At 42.4% G+C, this 22,146-nt stretch overlaps 1 protein-coding gene across 4 annotated transcripts in view; it reads left to right on the top strand.

The window, feature by feature from the left end:
• The window catches only part of alpk2 (alpha-kinase 2), an 85,210-nt gene that overhangs the window by 49,426 nt on the left and 13,638 nt on the right, over positions 1–22,146 (top strand). For all 4 annotated transcript variants that reach the window (XM_072251749.1, XM_072251751.1, XM_072251753.1 and 1 more), the window contains 4 exons: positions 9,133–9,243; positions 10,888–11,159; positions 16,313–16,401; positions 20,475–20,692. In XM_072251749.1, the coding sequence (XP_072107850.1) occupies positions 9,133–9,243; positions 10,888–11,159; positions 16,313–16,401; positions 20,475–20,692 (690 nt within the window). The remainder of the gene's footprint in view (positions 1–9,132; positions 9,244–10,887; positions 11,160–16,312; positions 16,402–20,474; positions 20,693–22,146) is intronic.

Raw genomic sequence — 22,146 nt, 5'->3', positions numbered from 1 at the left:
TTCAGTGAAATTTCTGGATATGATGGGAAGTTTGAAATAACATTATTTAAAAACGGAGTTGCAATATTATTCATTAAAGTCTAAAACAGCTTCATAAATCAAAGAACAATACCCCAAAAAATGTCAGTGGCATTATAAGAAAAATTCATGAATGAAATGTTAGCATAAACAGAAATTAAAGTAACCATATTTCTCAAGATGCAGTGTATATATTGAACTTGACCTTCATATTTTAAATCCGTAATTCTGTGTGTTACTGATAAATAGTGTACAGTTTAATGCTTGTTGACCCACATACTCATTGTGATAGTCTGCTCACACTTGCCATACTGCTGACAGAGAGTGGGGTGGGGAGATGGGTTACACCTGTGAGTCTGCTGGGGTGATATACTGTGTCCGGTGCTCCCGGTGTGGCCTTCAATATATTGGTGAGACCCGACGCAGACTGGGAGACTGTTTCGCTGAACACCTACGCTCTGTCCACCAGAGAAAGCAGGACCTCCCAGTGGCCACTCATTTTAATTCCACATCCCATTCCCATTCTGATATGTCAATCCATGGCCTCCTCTGCTGTCAAGATGAAGCCACACTCAGGTTGGAGGAACAACACCTTATATTCCATTTGGGTAGCCTCCAACCTGATGGCATGAGCATTGATTTCTCTAACTTCCGTTAATGCTCCACCTCCCCCTCGTACCCGGTCCGTTATTTATTTATTTATTTTCTCTCTTCTTTTTTTTCTCTCTCTCTGTCCCTCTCACAATAACTCCTTGCCTTTCTCCATCTTCCTCTGGTGCTCCCCCCCGCCTTCTTTCTCCCTAGGTCTCCTGTCCCATGATCCTCTCATATCCCTTTTGCCAATCACCTGTCCAGCTCTTGGCTCCATCCCTCCCCCTCCTGTCTTCTCCTATCACTTCGGATCTCCCCCTCCCCCTCCCACTTTCAAATCTCTTACTATCTCTTCCTTCAGTTAGTCCTGACGAAGGGTCTCGGCCCGAAACGTTGACCGTACCTCTTCCTATAGATGCTGCCTGGCCTGCTGCATTCACCAGCATTTTGTGTGTGTTGCTTGAATTTCCAGCATCTGCAGATTTCCTTGTGTTTACATCTGATTAGTATGGGCTGGAATTTAAAGTCAAGGAAACAGCTACTGGATTGAGAGAAGCAAAGTTTTAAACTGATGGAGTACACAGACTAACATCTGAACAGAGACTGGGATTAGTTTCTTATGGTGGGGGAATCTAAGACTAGAGGACACAGCCTCAGAATTGAGGGGTATCCATTTAGAATGGAGATGAGAAGGAATTTCTTTAGCCAGAGGGTGGTGAATTCATTGTGACGGACGGCTGTACAGGGTGAGTCATTGGGCATAGTTAATGCAGACATTGACAGATTCTTGATTAGTCAAGCCATGAAGGGACACGGGCAGGAGGCAGCAGTTTGGGGCTGAGAGGTCAAATGGATCTGCCATGATGAAACGGTGGAGAAGACTTGATGGGCCAAATGCTCTCAGTCTGTTCCTGAATCTTATGGTCTGATGCCTCTCACTTTATCCCCCCTCCGTCAGCCGCCCATCATCCCCCTCACCTGGGTTAGCCTATCACCTGCCGGCTTGTACTTGTTCCTCTTCCCCCCCCCCCACCTCCTAGTTTCTGAGTCGGGGAAAGTCTGGTGTTACCTCCCTTTCCACCTTGTGAGGAGCGGAACCAAGGAACTTGTGCCAAAGCAAGTGGTGCATGCAAGCTCGATTTCAACGTTTAAGGAAAGTTTGGATAGGTACATGGACAGTAGGGATATGGAGGGCTATGGTTCCGGGCAGGATGATGGGAGTAGACAGCTTAAATGGTTTCGGTATGGACTAGATGGGCTAAAAGTCCTCTTTCTGTGCTGTACTTCTCTATGACTTTAAGCTCTAACATCCTACACCGTAAACAGAGTGTTTTGTTGCACAATGATAAGGTATCCATGACTGAGTATTTTCATTGCAGTGTTCATTAATACACAACAGCTCACTTCAGAGTGCCTCAGACCTCTCAAAATACTTTACAGGATGGGTACCAGGAAGACGTTGACCATAGTAGATTGAAGTTAGGGACAGTCAGCATGGCTTTGTGAAGGGTCTAACAAGCCTGATAGAGTTCTTTGAGGAGGTGACCAGGCATATAGTGACTTTGCCTCCCATATAACACCCCCACCTTAAATTTCTCCATATACCTGTCCAGTAGTCTCTTAAATTTCACTAGTGTTTCTGCCTCCACCACTGACTCAGGCAGTGCATTCCACACACCAACCACTTTCTGAGAAAAAACCTTCCTCTAATATCCCCCTTGAACTTCCCACCCCTTACCTTAAAGCCGTGTCCTCTTGTATTGAGCAGTGGTGCCCTGGGGAAGAGGCGCTGGCTATCCACTCTATCTATTCCTCTTAATATCTTGTATACCTCTATCATGTCTCCTCTCATCCTCCTTCTCTCCAGAGCGTAAAGCTCTAGCTCCCTTAATCTCTGATCATAATGCATCCTCTCTAAACCAGGCAGCATCCTGGTAAATTTCCTCTGTACCCTTTCTAATGCTTCCACATCCTTCCTATAGTGAAGCGATCAGAACTGGACACAGTACTCCAAGTGTGGCCGAACCAGAGTTTTATAGAGCTGCATCAGTACCCCGCAATTCTTAAACTCTATTCCTCAACTTATGAAAGCTAACACTCCATAAGCTTTCTTAACTACCCTATCTACCTGTGAGACAACTTTCAGGGATCTGTGGACATGTACTTCGAGATCCCTCTGCTCCTCCACACTACCAAGTATCCTGCCATTTACTTTGTACTTTGCCTTGGAGTTTGTCCTTTCAAAGTGTACCACCTCACACTTCTCCGAGTTGAACTCCATCTGCCACCTCTCAGCCCACTTCTGCATCTTATCAATGTCTCTCTGCAATCTTCGACAATCCTCTACACTATCCACAACACCACCAACTTTTGTGTCATCTGCAAACTTGCCAACCCACCCTTCTACCCCCACATCCAGGTTGTTAATAAAAATCATGAAAAGTAGAGGTCCCAGAGCAGACCCTTGTGGGACACCACTAGTCATAACCCTCCAATCTGAATGTACTGCCTCCACCATGACCCTCTGCCTTCTGCAGGCAAGCCAATTCTGAATCCACCAGGCTAAGCTTCCCTGGATCCTATGCCTTCTGACTTTCTGAATAAGCCTACCGTGTGGAACCTTGTCAAATGCCTTACTAAAATCCATATAGATCACATCCACTGCACTACCCTCATCTACATGCCTGGTCATCTCCTCAAAGAACTCTATCAGGCTTGTTAGACACAATCTGCCCTTCACAGAGCCATGCTGACTGTCCCTGATCAGACCATGATCCTCTAAATGCTTATCGATCCTATCTCTAAGAATCTTTTCCAACAGCTTTCCCACCACAGATGTAAGGCTCACCGGTCTATAATTATCTGGACTATCCCTACTACCTTTTTTTGAACAAGGGGACAACATTTGTCTCCCTCCAATCCTTCGGTACCATTCCCGTAGACAACGAGGACATAAAGATCCTAGCCAGAGGCTCAGCAATCTCTTCCCTTGCCTCGTGGAGCAGCCTGGGGAATATTCCGTCAGGCCCTGGGGACTTATCTGTCCTAATGTATTTTAACAACTCCAACACCTCCTCTCCCTTAATATCAGCATGCTCCAGAACATCAACCTCACTCATATTGTCCTCACCATCATCAAGTTCCCTCTCATTGGTGAATACCGAAGAGAAGTATTCATTGAGGACCTCGCTCACTTCCACAGCCTCCAGGCACATCTTCCCACCTTTATCTCTAATCGATCCTACCTTCACTCCTGTTATCCTTTTTTTCTTCACATAATTGAAGAATGCCTTGGGGTTTTCCTTTATCCTACTCACCAAGGCCTTCTCATGCTGCCTTCTTGCTCTCCTCAGCCCCTTCTTGTAAAGACACTGCCCAGAAGAGAATATTTGCCAAGAACAATCGTGGTCAAAGACCACAATCACCCACGTTATCTGACGTGGCACATAATGATAATGATGATGATCATCATCAAATGCCTGTTACACTGCTGGCATTTAGAGCCACAAAGAAGGCTGATGTCTCTGTCTGTCCTTGGCCATCTTCTCTACTGTTCCCCAGATGTTGTTCAGGCCTCATTTCTGCCTCTACGGTATGGTGCCAAGTTGTCTTTGGTCTCCTGCGTTTCGATGATGATGATAATGATGATCTAGATTAAACAGTTAGTAGTGAAATGACATGCTCTGTACCTACAGGGATACACTGGCATGGAAAAGTCTCAATTCTAAGAAATATCATGACCCAAAGAATCTTTCATCCCTTTCATCAAATCTAGCCCTATAATTCATTGATAAGGAAACCATTGGGGATTAGTCCCAAACTTTGGAATTCAAAGTTCAAAGTAAATTTATTATCAAAGAACATATGTGTTACCATATACAACCCTGAGATACATTTTCTTGCAGGCATTCAGAGTAGAACAAAAAATACAACAGAATCAATGAAAAACTACACACAAAGACTGACAAACAACAATATGCAAACAAAAGACAAACTGTAAATACAAATAATAATAATAATAAATAAGTAGTAAATAATACTGAGAGTATGAGTTGTAAAGTCATTGAAAGTGAGACCATAGGTTGTGAAATCAGTTCAGAGTTGAGGTGAATGAAGTTATACACTTTGGTTCAGAAGCCTGATGGTTGAAGGGAAATAACTGTTCCTGAACAATGTATGTGGGATCTAAGGCTCCTGTACCTCCTCCTGGATGGGAACAGTGAGGACAAAGCATGGCCTGGATGGTGGGTGCTTTCCTAAGCCTCCTTACCTCTCTGTCTCCTTCTCCTCTTATAATCAAACACATCGGTTGCAATATGTAATTTAGTGACAGAATATCTACGTATGATAACTCTCCCGTGGAGCACAATGCAATGTTTGTTTTATTGCTAAGCATGGAATGTCAATGCAAATTAATTTTGGTGGTGCACTAAAGAATGCTGTGGTGGTTTTCTGATAACAGTATGCAAAAAAATTGTACAACTAATTGTTTACGTAGTCTGAAAGAAAGTGGGCAATCTGTATTCCTCAACCGTTGACTGGGAAAGTTTCTTCATAAAGTACTCCATGGAAGACCTGAATCTGTCACTGCAATTCAACTGTTATTTGATTTCCGGCCCCTCTCAGGTTGGAGAAGCAACACCTCATAATCTGCCTGGGTAGCTTCCAACCTGATGGCATTGACATCGATTTCTCTGACTTCTGGTAATTTCTCCCCCCTCCCCCTTCTCCCTTTTCCCATCTCCCATTCTGGTTTCCCTCTTATCCCTTCTCCACACCTGCCTATCTGCAGAGTATTTTGTGTTTACATCCTTCAGGTGCCCCTCCTCCTCCCTTTTCTCCTGTGTTCCTCTGACCCAACACTATCAGATTCCATCTTTATCTTTTCCACCTATCACCTCCCAGCTTCTTACTTCATTTCCCCCTCCCTACCCACCCACCTTCTCCCCTCATCTGGCTTTCCCTCCACCCACCTTCTTATTCAGACTTCTTCCCCCCCCCCCCCACCTTTCCCAGTCCTGATGAAGGGTCTCTGCCAGAAACGTCAACTGTTTATTCCTCTCTATAGATGCTACCTGGCCTGCTGATTTCCTCTAGCATTTTGTGTGTGTTACTCTAGATTACCAGCAGAATCTTTTGTACTTGATTGTTCAGCTTTTAATGTACCAAGAAAAATATATTGCAACATGATTTTTCATTATTGCTGAGTTACACTGTTCACATAGCTATTTATTTTGTAATTGCAAATGTAAGTTGTGATAGTCTCTGAGACCAATATCACATTAACAATTCTTTGCATTCTTGTCGCATTACTCAAATTTGAAGATGAAGTGGAACTATGTGTAAACTGGGGAAACCTACAACAAAGTGAGCCCATTGTAAGATCTAATATAAGACTGGCTTTGCATAATATTCCTTCACTCGTGCAACAGTTTAGGTACAGACTGAAAGCTCCTTCTGCCAACAGCCAAATGCAGAGAAGCTACTTTCTCTGAAATTAAAGAGTGTCATGGTAATGAAGCATTTAGCACAGGGTTTTACGGCACCAGTGTTCAATGATCTGAGTTCAATCCCTGTTGTGGTATGTAAGGAGTTTGTACATTCCGCCGTGAATGTGCAGATTTCCTTCGGATGTTCCGGTTTCCTCCCATATTCCAAAAAAAAGATGTGTGGTTAGGAATAATGAGTTGTGGGCATGCTATTGGAAACTGTGCGGGTTGCCCAGCACAATCCACGTTGATTTGATTTGACGCAAACGACGCATTTCGCTGTATGCTTTGATGAACATGCGACAAATCAAGATATTCTACAAGCTAATTTTCAATTTAGAATGAATTTGTATTTGTTAAACTGGTGTAATCAAAGCCTTAGAGACAACAATTGAATTGAATTGACATTTACATCCTTCAAATACATGAGGAGTAAAGTTCGTTACGTTACGTCTCTGTCTAAATGTGCAATGTGCAACTTATAGTAATTTATAATAAATAGTATGTACAACAGGATAGGCAGTATAACATAGAAATACAGTTGTGTCAGCATGAATTAAGCAGATTGATGGCCTACTGGAAGAAGCTGTCCGGGAGCCTGTTGGTCCTCGCTTTTATGCTGCGGTACCATTTCCCGATGGTAGCAGCTGGATCAGTTTGTGGTTGGGGTGACTCAGGTCCCCAATAATCCTTCAGGCCCTTTTTACACACCTGTCTTTGTAAAAGTCCGGAATAGTGGGAAGTTCACATCCACAGATGCGCTGGGCTGTCTGCACCTTTTATTTAGAGATACAGCATGGTAACAGGCCCTTCCGGCCCAAATACACCCGTGACAAATTAACCTACTAACCCATATGTCTTTTGAAATGTGGAGATGAGGAAACCTGAGCACCCAGCGGAAACCTACACAGTCATGGGGAGAACTTAGAAATCCCTTACAGGGAGCGGTGGGGATCGAACCCGGGTTGCTGCACTGTAAGGCATTACGCTATCAACTAATTTACTGTGCCACGCCAGAGAACATCTCTGGTTCTCCCAGAGAAATTAAAGAATAGAGATGATGTCCTCGAAATTTTGCCTTGATCAGCAGCACTTAAGGTGCCATGAAGTAGCTTCAGAAACTTGTCCTCTGTCTCTTAAGTTCATCCTGTTGAATTCATTGTTCTCTGATGTGGAAGATGAGGGGTGACATCATTGAAACCTATTGAATGTTGAAAGGCCTTGACAGAGGGGTATCCTTTTGGAATGGAGATGAGAAGGAATTTCTTTAGCCAGAGAATGGTGAATCTGTGGAATTCATTGCTACAGGCCAACGTGGAGGCCAAGTCATTGAGTATATTTAAGATAGATGTTGATACAGTCTTGATTAGTCATGGCATGAAGGGATATGGGGAGAAGGAAGAAAATTGGGGCTGAAAGGGAAAATGGATCAGTCATGATAAAATGGCAAAGCTGACTCATAGAAACATAGAAAACCTACAGCACAATACAGGCCCTTCGGCCCACAAAGCTATGCCGAACATATCCTTCCCTGAAAAATTACCTAGGGTTACCCATAAGCCTCTATTTTTCTGAGCTCCATATACCTAAGGAGTCTCCTAAAAGACCCTATCATATCCGTCCCCACCACTGTCGCCAGCAGCCCATTCCACGCACTCACCACTCTCTGTGTAAAAAAACTTACCCCGATATCTCCTTTGTACCCACTTCCAAACAGCTTAAAACTGTGCCCTCTCGTGTTAGCCATTTCAGCCTTGAGCACAGTACTCCAAGTGGGAGTAGACTGAGCACAGTACTCCAAGTGGGGTCTGACCATGGTCCTATATAGCTGCAGTGTTACCTCTCTGCTCCTAAACTCAATCCCACAGTTGATGAAGGCCAATGCACCGTATGCTTTCTTAACCACAGAGTCAACCTGTGCAGCAGCTTTGAGTGTCCTATGGACTCGGACCCCAAGATCCCTCTGATCCTCCACATTGCCAAGAGTCTTAACATTAATACTATATTCTGTCATCATATTTGACCTTCCAAAATGAATCACCTCACACTTATCTGGGTTGAACTCCATCTGCCACTTCTCAGCCCAGTTTTGTATCCTATCAATGTCCCACTGTAACCTCTGACAGCCCTCCACACTATCCACAACACCTCTAACCTTGATGGACCAAATGGCCTAATTCTGCTCCTATATCTTATGGTCTTATGGTCTAAGATTAACAAATGTTATGAGAAGGAATAGCCTTATATAAATCTATGATTAACCAAATCCTCACTCTAGATTTTATGTTCCTGAAGATTACACATTAGTCTTGATTAGAATATCCACAATAATGTTTTTAATTAATGAACACTGCCAATTGGGAGTCTCAATTAGGTAAAACATGCCAATCTCTCTGATGAGCATAATGGCACAAAAGATTAAAAGATTTAATTATATTTGTCATGTATATGAATATCAGATCATTGAAACATATAGTGAAATGCATCATTTCGACCAACGCAGTCTGTGGATATGCTGGGGACAGCCCACTAGCGCTACCATGCCTTTGGCACCAATATAGCATGCCTGCAGCTTACTAACCATAATCCTAACCCTATGTTTTATTTTGGAATGTGGGAGGAAACAGAATTCTCTGGAGGCAACCTACATAGTCACAAGTAGAATGTACAAACTTCTTACAGACAGTGGTGGGTATTGAATCTTGATTGGTGATGCCTTGTGCCACAAAACATTGTGCTAACCACTATTCTATCGTGCCTTTTATGGGAAATTATTTCCTTTTCTGTGATTACCCATGGTTCAAAGAAACATTTTCAAATTAGCTACAGTACATTATAATCTTCTCAGAAGGAAGTCTAAATTTTGTTTGATCTATCTATCGTATACTTCAAGGGAGCTGGGGTCAAAAATAGAACTGATATAAAGATACACTAACTCATTTTCACCTCAGGTGTTAGATCTTTAGCTTTGCTTCAGAGTTATTGTGTTGCTAAGCTATCTCAGTAAGTATATTTCTGTTTCTTCTCAATCCAGAAAATTTGGGCAGATGGGAAGATTCAAGTCTAGGAACTCCTCAGGACACTGTAGCAGAACCACCAGAGTTTAATCAATTAAAATCATGTGATTTCTCAATGGGAATACAAGGTAAGCTTTCCATTAACTCTCCTGTCAGAATCATTAATCCCAACAAGTTTACAGTATTATCTGTAACTGTATGTAGAATTAATACCAGCCTCCAAATCCTATATAGATATTCTGTGTTCTTGTTGCCAAACATGATTCCTCAAGGAAGCATCGCCATGGTGATACTGGCAAGAACTTAAGAACTGCACTGCTGCAGAGACTTAAAGATGGTAATAAGGGATATCAGCTCCTTCTGACTTACTGGGTCGATGGGAAACTGCAAGCAAGGGCTTAAATCCTCGACAATTATTCTGCTATTATCAGGACTAGCTCCTGGAATACATGCTAAACAACATAAATCACCATTACATACATCATTGGCCACTATGAGTTACCTAATTACCTAATAAAGTGGTCACTGAGTGTACATTTGTGGTCGTCTCCTGCTGTGGCCCATCCACTTCAAGGTTCAACATGTAGTGCAGTCAGAGATGCTCTTCTGGACGCTCGACTGTTGTAACATGTAGTTATTTGAGCTGCTGTCGCCTTCCTGTCAGCTTGAACCAGTCTAGCCATTCTGACCTTTATCGTTAACAGGGCATTTTCACCCACAAGACTGCTTCTCACCGAATGCTTTCTTTTTGTTCTTTGCACCATTCTCTGTATAATCTAGAGACTGTTATGCATGAAAATCCCAGGAGTTCAGCAGTTTCTGAGATAACTCAAACTGCCCTGTCTAACACCAACAATCATTCCACAGTCAAAGTCACTTAGATCACACCTCTTTCCTCATTCTGATATTTTGTCTGAATGACAGCTAAACCTCTGGATGCTTTTATACACAGAGTTGCTGAGTTTGCTGATTAGATAGTTGCATTAAGAAGCGGGTGTACAGTTGTCCCTAATAAGGTGGGCACTAGGTGTACTCAAGTGCATTCCCAAAATTATTTTGTGCTGGACATGATGGACACTCTGTCATTGAATGACACAGTTACATGGCAACTCATACTGGCATTCACCCTTTGATGGAGGCACACAAGCCTCGAATGCCTACGGCAAGTACGTGATCCGCTTGGAGGACCGTAAAACATAGGAGCAGGATTAAGCCACTTGGCCCATTGAATCCGTTCTGCTATTCAATCACAGCTGATTAGTTATCCCTCTCAACCCCATTCTCCTGCCTTCTCCCTGTAACATTGATGCCCTTACTAATCCAAAACCTATCAACCTTTGCTTCAAAGATACCCAATCACTTGGCCTCCATAGCCATCTTTGGCAATGAATTCCATAGATTCTCCACCCTCTGTCTAAAGACATTCCTCCTAATCTCTGTTCTGAAGGGTCATCGAGGCTGTGTCCTCTGCTGCTCGACTCCCCAAGAATCAGCTGCAGCAAGTCAGGTTTGGGCAAGTGCTTATATGTTCATTGTTTGTGGCCTTTTATACATCTTGAGGCAGTTGGATGTGATGTTTCAGAGTGAGTTGCTGGAAAAGACCATTCCAGCTGTGCAGAAGAAAATTTAAATTCCTTACAGGCAGCAGCCGGAATCGAACCCCAAACTTACAGCAGCCTAGTATATTTTGTTGAAAGCAAAAAAAAATCTCATAGTCAATAGCATTTTCTCTTCCTCCCTTGTGTCCATATTATTTTGTTTACCTGCTTAAGGAGAGAAAATTGAGTTACTACAGCCCATCATTGAAAAGGAGCTGGCAAGTGAGTGCGCCTTTCAGCCCAAGATATACGGCAGCATTACCACAGAAGAAACACATTTTGGCGAAGGGTTGCACAGAAAGGCATTTCGGACTAAAGTCATTTATGGCCTTGTGCCTTTGTTTGATCCTGGACACAGCTGTGTGTTAAAAATTCACAACGCCATTTCATATGGGATAAAAACAAAGAATGAGCTCTTACAACGGAACTACATACTGGCTGTACAGGTAAAATATACAGACCTCCTTGTATATGAATTATGCTTCAATAGTCTTCAGCCTGCAAATAAAAATGACTGATTATGCATTCTAACATTAAGACTTAATTTTTTCATTTTCTACAATGGGTTCAGTTCATGGGTGTTTTCTCGACTTTATTCAAGCTTGTCAATGATCAGATGTTTCCAGCTACTTAATGCACTCAAGATGTGGCTCAGAAAGATGTCAGAAAAAGCATTACTGGACCTTATCTCAGGGAACACACATTCACAAAATTTTGGAGGAATTCAACAGGTCAGGCAGCATCTAAGGAGGGGGATAGACAGTTGATATTTCGGGCCGAGACCCTTCAACAGGACTGGAAAGGAAGGAGGAAAAGAAGCCAGAATAATAAGGTGGATGGAGAGGAAGGAGTGTAAGCTGGCAGGTCATAGGTGAAACCAGGTGAGGGGGAAGCTGAGTGGGTGAGGGAATGGGGAATGAAGTGAAAACCTGGGAGGTGATAGAAAGGTTAAAGAGCTGAAGAAGAAAGAATCTGATAAGAGAGGAAAGTGGTCCATGGAAGAAGGAATCTGATACCTTGGGGAACCAACATTGCAGCCTAACTGATTTTGAATTTGGAACAACTGTACAGCGTATCTAGATAATTAAATCTATGTGTGAGTGAAGAGTTACGTAACCGAGTTGTTATGGCAAAAAACAGTGCTAACATTGAGGTTCAATCTATACTGTAATCCCAATTGTTGTGACTGTGAACAAAATCTTCAGAAGCTGGTGGATATAGAAGATTTCATGCAACAAAACAAGCAACAGGCATCATACTCTTGGAAGAAGAGGCCTGCTCAGTCCAATATTACATGGCATTTTTATATGCTAAAGATCAAAGACAACGGCAGAACAATTATATATTTACAATGTATCTACAATGCTTCCTTTGAATTACACATAGCTTTCAAACACCTCCGTCTTCGTACCCACACTCCAGACACCCAAAGTGAATGTTACTCTCCACTGATTCTGGGCCACATTCAATGCATATGCTGACATCTGAGGTCAAGTGGAGTGTTTCTTTATTTGCAATCGATCTCAGTCTGCAGCTCCAAGAACAGCATTCTTCTGGGTACACTTCAAGCTCAATCTACAATCCACATTCAGGTCTGAAGAGGTTGCTGTCGAAATTAGTATTTGTTATACTAATTTCAACAGCAACCTCTTTGTAAAATGTGTGCAGGGTAGTTTTTTGCAGCAATACATAGAGGTACCAACTAGAGAAGGAGCAGTGTTGGATCTGCTGTTAGAGAATGAGGTAGGTCAGGTGACGGAGGTTTGTGTTGGGGAGCACTTTGGGTCCAGTGATCGCAATACCATTAGTTTCAATATAATTATGGAGAAGGATAGGTCTGGACCCAGGGTTGAGATTTTTGATTGGAGAAAGGCTAACTTTAAGGAGATGCGAAAGGATTTAGAAGGAGTGGATTGGGACAATTTGTTTTATGGGAAGGATGTAGTAGAGAAATAGAGATCATTTAAAGGTGAAGTTTTGAGGGTACAGAATCTTTATGTTCCTGTTAGGTTGAAAGGAAAGGTTAAAAGTTTGAGAGAGCTATGGTTTTCAAGGGATATTGGAAACTTCGTTCGGAAAAAGAGAGATATCTACAATAAATATAGGCAGCATGGAGTAAATGAGGTGCTCGAGGAATATAAAGAATGTAAAAAGAATGTTAAGAAAGAAATTAGAAAAGCTAAAAGAAGATATGAGGTTGCTTTGGCAAATAAGGAGAAAATAAGTCCCAAGGGTTTCTACAGTTATATTAATAGCAAAAGGATAGTGAGGGATAAAATTGGTCCCTTAGAGAATCAGAGTGGACTGCTATATGTGGAGCCAAAAGAGATGGGGGGGGGAGATTCTGAACAATTTCTTTTCTTCGGAAATCACTAAGGAGAAGGATATTGAATTGTGTAAGGTAAGGGAAACAGGTAGGGAAGTTATGGAAACTATGATGATTAAAGAAGAGGAAGTACTGGCGTTTTTAAGGAATATAAAAGTGGATAAGTCTCCGGGTCCTGACAGGATATTCTTTAGGACCTTGAAGCAAGTCAGTGTGGAAATAGCAGGGGCTCTGACAGAAATATTTCAGATGTCATTAGAAACGGGGATGGCGCCGGAGGATTGGTGTATTGCTCATGTTGTTCCATTGTTTAAAAAGGGTTCTAAGAGTAAACCTGGCAATTATCAGCCTGTGAGTTTGATGTCAGTGGTGGGTAAGTTGATGGAAAGTATTCTTAGAGATGGTATATATAATTATCTGGATAGACAGGGTCTGATTAGGAACAGTCAACATGGATTTGTGCGTGGAAGGTCACGTTTGACAAATCTTATTGAATTTTTTGAAGAGGACACTAGGAAAGTTGACGAGGGTAAAGCGGTGGATATTGTCTATAAGGCCTTTGACAAGGCTCCACATGGAAGGTTAGTTAGGAAGGTTCAATCATTAGGTATTAATATTGAAGTAGTAAAATGGATTCAGCAGTGGCTGGATGGGAGACGCCAGAGAGTAGTGGTGGATAACTGTTTGTCAGATTGGAGGCTAGTGACTAGTGGTGTGCCTCAGGGATCTGTACTGGGTCCAATGTTGTTTGTCATATACATTAATGATCTGGATGATGGGGTGGTAAATTGGATTAGTAAGTATGCAGAAGGTACTAAGATACGTGGAGTTGTGGATAATGAAGTAGGTTTTCAAAGCTTGCAGAGAGATCTAGGCCAGTTAGAAGAGTGGGCTGAAAGTTGGCAGATGGAGTTTAATGCTGATAAATGTGAGGTGCTACATTTTGGTAGGACTAATCAAAATAAGACATACATGGTAAATGGTAGGGCATTGAAGAATGCAGTAGAACAGAGTGATCTAGGAATAATGGTGCATAGTTCCCTGAAGGTGGAATCTCATGTGGATAGGGTGGTGAAGAAAGTTTTTGGTATGCTGGCTTTTATAAATCAGAGCATTGAGTATAGGAGTTGGGATGTAATGTTGAAACTGTACAAGGCATTGGTGAGGCCAAATTTGGAGTATTGTGTACAGTTCTGGTCACCAAATTATAGGGAAAATGTCAACAAAATAGAGAGAGTACAGAGAAGATTTACTAGAAGGTTACCTAGGTTTCATCACCTAAGTTACAGAGAAAGGTTGAACAGGTTAGGTCTTTATTTTTTGAATAAAAGGCTGAGGGGGGACTTAATAGAGGTGTTTAAAATTATGAGGGGGATAGATAGAGTTGACGTGGATAGGATTTTTCCATTGAGAGTAGGGGAGATTCAAACAAGAGGACATGAGTTGAGAGTTAAAGGGCAAAAGTTTAGGGGTAACATGAGGGGGAACTTCTTTATTCAGAGAGTGGTAGCTGTGTGGAACGAGCTTCCAGCAGAAGTGGTTAAGGCCGGTTCGATGTTGTCATTTAAAGTTAAATTGGATAGCTATATGGACAGGAAAGGAATGGAGGGTTAGGGCTGAGTGCAGGTCAGTGGGACTAGGTGAGAGTAAACTTTTGGCACGGACTGGAAGGGCCGAGATGGCCTGTTTCGGTGCTGTAATTGCTATATGGTTATATACCATAACTCCTGAATATATCCTAACACCAATAACCAGTTGGAATTGGATCAGGTCTATTTTTATGTCCCATTGAAATTATGCTCCTTTGAACTAAGAAGGTATAAATGATTAAAAATCTGTATAACACAGACATTGAACCTCAATCAGTGGTGCAGAATAGTTTTCATAATACTGTATAGAAAAGATAGCCAGTAAGAGAGAGAGTTTAACACACCTTAACTATAAAAACAATTACAGGTGGAACTTTCTTGGACGGAACCACTGTTCCCACTAAGCTGTGCAGGAGCATGACTGAAAAGCTCCCGCGCACATAGCCTTTGTTGCTACGCAGCTGGAATGAAATGTTTTATTGAAGTGAGTTTATTAAAATGAATTAAATGTTTTATAAACACTTCCTGCTCAGAGCAATGGCTAGTCCGTGCAGCTGTAAAATAAAAATGAGAGCCAATGATGGAAGAACTATGAGGCTGAAGAAATTATATCCAGTTCAAGTGATTCAGTGGCAGAAACAATGTAAGCATTCAGGTTTAGGTTGGAAGCAGAAATGAAAGGATTCGATAACAAGATTGGTAAATGTAATTAGAATTATATCTCGCATCAAGGATAAACGTAGATTTGGATAGGTTTACTCAATGGCTTCCTTTTGTGATGGAATTTCACTCTACGGAGATGATGAGGTTAAGAGTCGATGATAGAGATGTACAAGGTGATGACAAGGCATTTACAGAGTGGAAAGCCAGCAGCTTTATCCCAGGATATGTAAGGTGACTGACTGAAAATAGTAACGCAGTGGTAGAGTTAGTGGGTGGAGGTGTTTGTCAGTCTTATTGTTTGGTGAAAATAACTCTTTTTGAGTCTAGTGATCCTGGCGTGGATACTGATGGGAGTGGGACAAAGATAAGATAGAGATATTTAAAAGACTCTCAGATAGGCATGTGGATGAAATGAAAAATGGAGGGCTATGTGGGAGGAGGGTATTAGATTAATAATACCTAATTAGATTGAAGTAATTGGTTATTTAGATTGGAATTGGTTAAAAGGTCCGCAAAACATTGTGGACCAAAGTGCGGGTACTGTGCTGTACAGTTCTATGTTCTATATGTATATTTTGGTGCGGCATGTTGGTTCACTGTCAAATGGGAAAATGCCTTTAATTGTGACGATTATCAGAATCAGGTTTAATACCACCGGCATGTGTCGTGAAATTTGTTGTTATGCAGCAGTAGTACATTGTAATACACAATAATAAAAACTGTAAATTACAGTAAGACATATATATATGATGAATAAGTACAAAAAGTAGAAATAAATAAAGTGGTGAGGAAGGAACCCATTTATGGGTTCAATGTTTGTTCAGAAATTAGATGGCAGAGGGGAAGAAACCATTCCTGAATCATGGAGTGTCTGCCTTCAGGCTCCTGTACTTCCTCCCTGATGGTAGCAGTGAGAAGAGGGCATATACTGGGTGACATAACTGTCATAAGTGTTGCACAAGTATTACAAGTGTCTGTTTTCAGTCCAGTGAAGTAAAAGATGGCACTGTTCATTTTTTAGGAATGCCACGTACAGAATGCTGCTCGGCAGTATAGCAACATGTTTTCCGCAGCGGGCACTTTGGTAGAAGGATTCGGGGAAGCTCCTGAGTAAGTAACTGTGTACTTTGCTTGTTGTGGCCTCACGTGGACACTCTCTACAAACTGCACCACAGTCTCTCACGTCGGCTCCGCTGACATCCTATCCCAGATCTGTAACCTCTATCACCAAAGACCAGGGTTTAAATGGATGGGAGTAACACATGGTCCAAGTTTCTTCATTAGCAATGGGGATCTATCTAAATCAAGGAATTTCCTACCTATCAGGACTCTGGGAGTACCCTTAAGCCTGGTTTATACTTCTGCGTTAACTGGACGCCGTAACCTACACAAGTAGCCTACGCGCGTTGGGAGCATTTATACCTGTGCGGTGGTGTGTCTGCGTCGCTCGGCAATTCGCACACGTCACACATGTGCACTCACCTGCCCGCGCAAGGCTTCATGGTCATGGTAGTCTCGGGGTAAACAAGACGCAAGTGTCTTTTTTCGTGCGAAATGTGTCCTCCATAATTTCGGAGGTCTGTAAAGCTTTATGGAAAGCATTGCAGCCAGAGTTCCTTCCCTGCCCTTCAGTCGCCCAGTGGGAGGCTATTGCAGCGTAGGATGACATGCGATGCTACCAAGCGGACCAATCACAGTTTTTACGGTCTGCGTTGCCGCGACGTGCGGTTACATTTTGGGAGATGTGCGCGTCGCGGCAACGCAAGCTCTCGCATAGGGTTCCGCGTCGGCTCTGCGTAGGGTTTGCGGCGACGCAGACATTACAGCAATGCGTTGACGCAGAAGTATAAATCAGCCTTAACTGTAATGGTTCGTGGAGGACACTCCCCACTAGCTTTTCAAAGGCAATTAAGCATGAGGTTAGGTAGTGAGTTTCTGGATTTAAAGGTATTTAAATCCAGAAAGTCCCCACTTAACGGCACTCTGTGAATACCTTTACCGGACTGTAATATATCATGGAGGACCCTCCCTGACACTTTCTCAAAGGTGATTAAGGATGACCTTACCAGCTATGTCCAGGTCCCAAAAAAAAGATTATACACGCAGTGGCCAGTTTATTAGCTACACCTGCTCATTAATGCAAATATCTAATCAGCCAATCAGATGGCAGCAACTCAATGCATAGAAGCATGCAGACATGGTCAAGAGGTTCAGTTGTTGTTCAAACCAAACATCAGAATGGGGGAGAAATGTGATCTAAGTGACTTTGACCATGGAATGTTCGTTGGTGCCAGATGGGTTGGTTTGAGTATCTCAGAAACTGCTGATCTCTTGGGATTTTCATGCACAACAGTCTCTGGAGTTTACAGAGGATGGTGCAAGACACAAAAAAAAATCAGTGAGTGGCAGTTCTGTTAATGGGATGGGTCAGAGGAGAATAACTAGACTAGTTCAAGCTGACAGGAAGGTGACAGTAACTCAATTAACCATGTGTTACAACAGTAGTGTGCAGAGGAGCATCTCCGAACGCACAAAACGTTGAACCGTGAAGTGGATGGGCTACAGCAGCAGAAGACCTAATTAGGGGATACCTAATAAAGTGGCCACTGAGTGTATCTGTAAATTAATGAAACTGAAGTGACTGTTCTAATGTAAGTAACCTGTGCTCAAGTCACTAATTGCTGAGAAAGTGACTCAGTACCATTTTTACTCATACAGGAGGTACTTTGCCATGATTTGTAGCTAACAAGATCGTTTTTAAATATTTGGCTACTTCTTGAAATTTTTGAAGGTTTATATTGTTACTTCTGTGATCATCAAAATGAAGAGGGTTAGTTCCAGGGAATGGAACAGATTTCAATTTCAGAGTTTCTAAGGCAGATTATACAGAATGCTCTGCCAAACTTGTGACTTACCAAGTGAACAGGGTTGGAATTGAACATGGTGTAGGACAAGACATAAGAGCAGAATTAGGCCATTTGGTCCATCGAGTCTGCTCTGCCATTCATTCATGGCTGATCCATTTTTCCCCTCCTCATCCCACTCCCCAGCATTTTCCCCATAACGTTTGATGCTGTGTCCAATTAAGAAACTAATAAGCTCTGCCTTAAATAAACCCAACAACCTGGCCTCCACGGATGCTTGTGTTAATAAATTCTACAAATTCACCACCCTCTGTCTAAAGAAATTTCTCTGCATCTCTGTTTTAAATGGATGCCCCTCTATCCTGAGGCTGTGCCCTCTTGCCCTAGACTCACCCACTATGGGAAACATCCTTCCCACATCTACTCTGTCCGGATTTTTCAACATTTGAATGGTTTCAATGAGATCCCTCTCATTCTTCTAAATTCCAGCGAGTACAGACCCAGAACCATCAAATGTTCCTTGTATGATAACCCTTTCATTCCTGGAATCATCCTTGTGAACCTCCTCTGACCCCTCTCCAATATCAGCACATCTTTTCTTAGACAAGGACCACAATACTCAAGGTGAGGCCTCACTAGTGCCTTGTAAAGCCTCGGTATCATATCCCTGCTCTTGTATTCTAGACTTCTTGAAATGCATTGTCTTCCTCACCACTGACTCTACCTGTAAGTTAACCTTTAGGGTGTTCTGCACAAGGACTCCCGAGTCTCCTTGCATCTCAGGTTTTTGGATTTTCTCCCTGTTTAGAAAATAGTCTGCACATTTATTTCTACTACCAAAGTGCATATCCATGCATTTTCCAATATTCTATTTCATCTGCTACTTTCTTGCCCATTCTCTTAATCTATCTAAGTCCTTCTGCAGCCTACCTGTTTCCTCAATAATACCTACCCTTCCACCAATCTTCGTGTCATCTGCAAACTTGGCAACAAAGCCATCTATTCCATCATCTAAATCATTGATATCAGCATAAAAAGATGCAGTCCCAACATCGAACCCTGCAAACACCACAAGTCACTGGCAGCCAACTAGAAAAGGATCCTCTTATTCCCACTCGCTGCCTCCTACCAATCAGCCAATGCTCTAACCATGCCAGTAACTTTCCTGTCTTACCATGGACTCTCAACTTGGTAAGCAGCCTCATGTGCGGCACCTTGTCAAGGGCCTTCTGAAAGTCCAAATATACAACATCCACTGCATCCCCTTTATCTATCCTAAATGTAATCTCCTCAAAGAATTCCAGTAGGGTTGTCAGGCAAGATTTTTCTTTAAGGAAATCACGCTGACTTTGTCCAATCTTGTCCCATGTCACCAAGTACTCCATAACCTCATCCTTAACAATTGACTCCAATATCTTCCCAACCACTGAGGTCAGGCTAACTGGTCTATAATTTCCTTTCTGCAGCCTTCCTCCTTTCTTTGTGGTTCTGTGGCTCAGTTACACATTTTGTCAGTAATCATGATTTTATAGCCAACTTCTAACTAAATAATTTATTACTGAGCAGCAGAGGTAAAAATCAATTCATAAGACCATAAGATATAGGAGAAGAATGAGACCGTACAGCCCATTGATTCTGCTCTGCCAGTCCATCATGGCTGATTTATTTTCCCTCTCAAACTTATTCTCCTGATCTCTCCCCATAGCATTTGATGCCCTTACCTATCAAATTCTGTTTTATATACACCCAGTGACTTGACCTCCACAGCCGTCTGCGGTGGCATGGTAGTGTAACACTTTACAGTCCCAGCGATCTGGGTTGAATTCCCACCTCTGTCTGTAAAGGGTTTGAAAAGTGTCCCCATGACCACATGGGTTTCCTCCATGAGATCTAGTTTCCTTCCACAGTCCAAAGACCTACCAATCAGTAGGTTAAATGGTCATTGTAAATTGATCAGGCTAGTATTAAATTGGTCATTAGTATTAATGAGTATTAATTGGTATTAATTAGTATTACTATTAGTATTAATTGGTCTTGTAAACTGATTAGGCTAGTATTAAATTGAGGGTTGCTGGGCAGTGCAGCTCGAAGGACTGAAGGGGCCTATTCCACACTGTACCTTAGTAAGTAACTAAGTAATTAAATATATCAATTCCACCGATTCACCATCCTCTGGCTAAAGAAATTCCTCCTTATCTCTGTTCAAAAGGGTATTGTATTCTGAGACTGTGCCCTGTGGTCCTAGACTCTCCCACTATAGGAAACATTTTCTGTGCATCTAGGCCCTTCAATTATAACACGATTCTTTTTCTTTCCCAGGATCATTCCCATATACCTCATACATCGGCCAGCAAACAACATCCCTTATGCCACGGTAGAAGAGGAGCTAATCGGAGACTTTGTGAAGTATTCAGTAAAGGATGGCAGAGAGCTGAACGTTGGTAGGCAGGAATCTGAAGTGGGTCAGAAATGCTGTACATTCCAGCACTGGGTATATGAATGGACAGAAGGAAACCTCCTTGTGACAGACTTGCAAGGTAAACACAGTAGCTTTCTATTAAAAGATGATGCTCTGAATAATACTATTTATTTTATAGAAAAACAGAAAACCTACAACACAATACAGGCCCTTCGGCCCACAAAGCTGTACCGAACATGTCCTTACCTTAGAAAATACCTAGGGTTACCCATAGTCCTCTATTTTTCTGAGCTCCATGTACCTATTCGGGAGTCTCTTAAAAGATCCTATTGTATCCACCTCCACCACCGTTGTTGGCAGCCCATTCCATGCACTCACCACTCTCTGCAGAAAAAAACTTACCCCTGACATCTCCTCTGTACCTACTTCCAAGCACCTTAAAACTGTGCCCTCTTGTGCTAGTGATTTCACCCCTGGGAAAGAGCCTCTGACTATCCACATGATCAATGCGTCGCATCATCTTACACACCTCTATCAGGTCATCTCTCATCCTCTGTTGCTCAGAGGAAAAAAGGCCGAGTTCGCTCAACCTATTTTCATAAGGCATGCTCCCCAATCCAGGCAGCATCCTTGTAAATTTCCTCTGCACACTTTCTATGGTTTCCACAGCCTTCCTGTAATGAGGCGACCAGAACTGAGCACAGTACTCCAAGTGTGGTCTAACCAGGGTCCTATCCAGCTGCAACATTACCTCTCGGTTCCTAAACTCAGTCCCACGATTGATGAAGGCCAATGCACCGTATGCTTTTTTGATCCCAAGATCCCTCTGATCCTCCACACTGCCAAGAGTCTGCCATATTCTTACCATTAATTCTGCCATATTTTTACCAATATATTCTGCCACCATATTTGACCTACTAAAATGAACCACCTCACAATTATCTGAGTTGAACTCCATCTGCCACTTCTCATCCCAGTTTTGCATCCTATCAATGTCCCACTGTAACCTCTGACAGCCCTCCACACTATCCACAACACCCCGAACCTTTTGTGTTATCAGCAAATTCCTCCACTTCCTCATCCAGGTCATTTATAAAAATCACGAAGAGTAAGGGTCCCAGAACAGATCCCTGAGGCACTCCACTGGTGACCAACCTCCATGCAGAATATGACCTGTCTACAACCACTCTTTGCCTTCGGTGGACAAGCCAGTTCTGGATCCACAAAGCAATGTCCCCTTGGATCCCATGCCTCCTTACTTTCTCAATAAGCCTTGCATGGGGTACCTTGTTAAATGCCTTGCTGAAATCCATATACTCTACATCTATGGCTCTACCATCATCAATATGTTTAGTTACATCCTCAGAAAATTCAATCAGGCTCGAAAGGCACGACCTGCCTTTCACAAAGACATGCTGACTGTTCCTAATTATATTATGCCTCTCCAAATATTCATTTATCTTGCCTCTCAGGATCTTCGCCATCAGCTTAACAACCACTGAAATAAGACTCACTGGTCTATAATTTCCTGGGCTATCTCTACTCCCTTTCTTGAATAAAGGAACAACATTC

The sequence above is a fragment of the Mobula birostris genome, chromosome 3, assembly GCF_030028105.1.
Source record: "Mobula birostris isolate sMobBir1 chromosome 3, sMobBir1.hap1, whole genome shotgun sequence".
NCBI lineage: Eukaryota > Metazoa > Chordata > Chondrichthyes > Myliobatiformes > Myliobatidae > Mobula > Mobula birostris.
The sequence above is the reverse complement of the archived record's forward strand: the minus strand, read 5'-3'. Positions and strand labels throughout refer to the sequence as shown.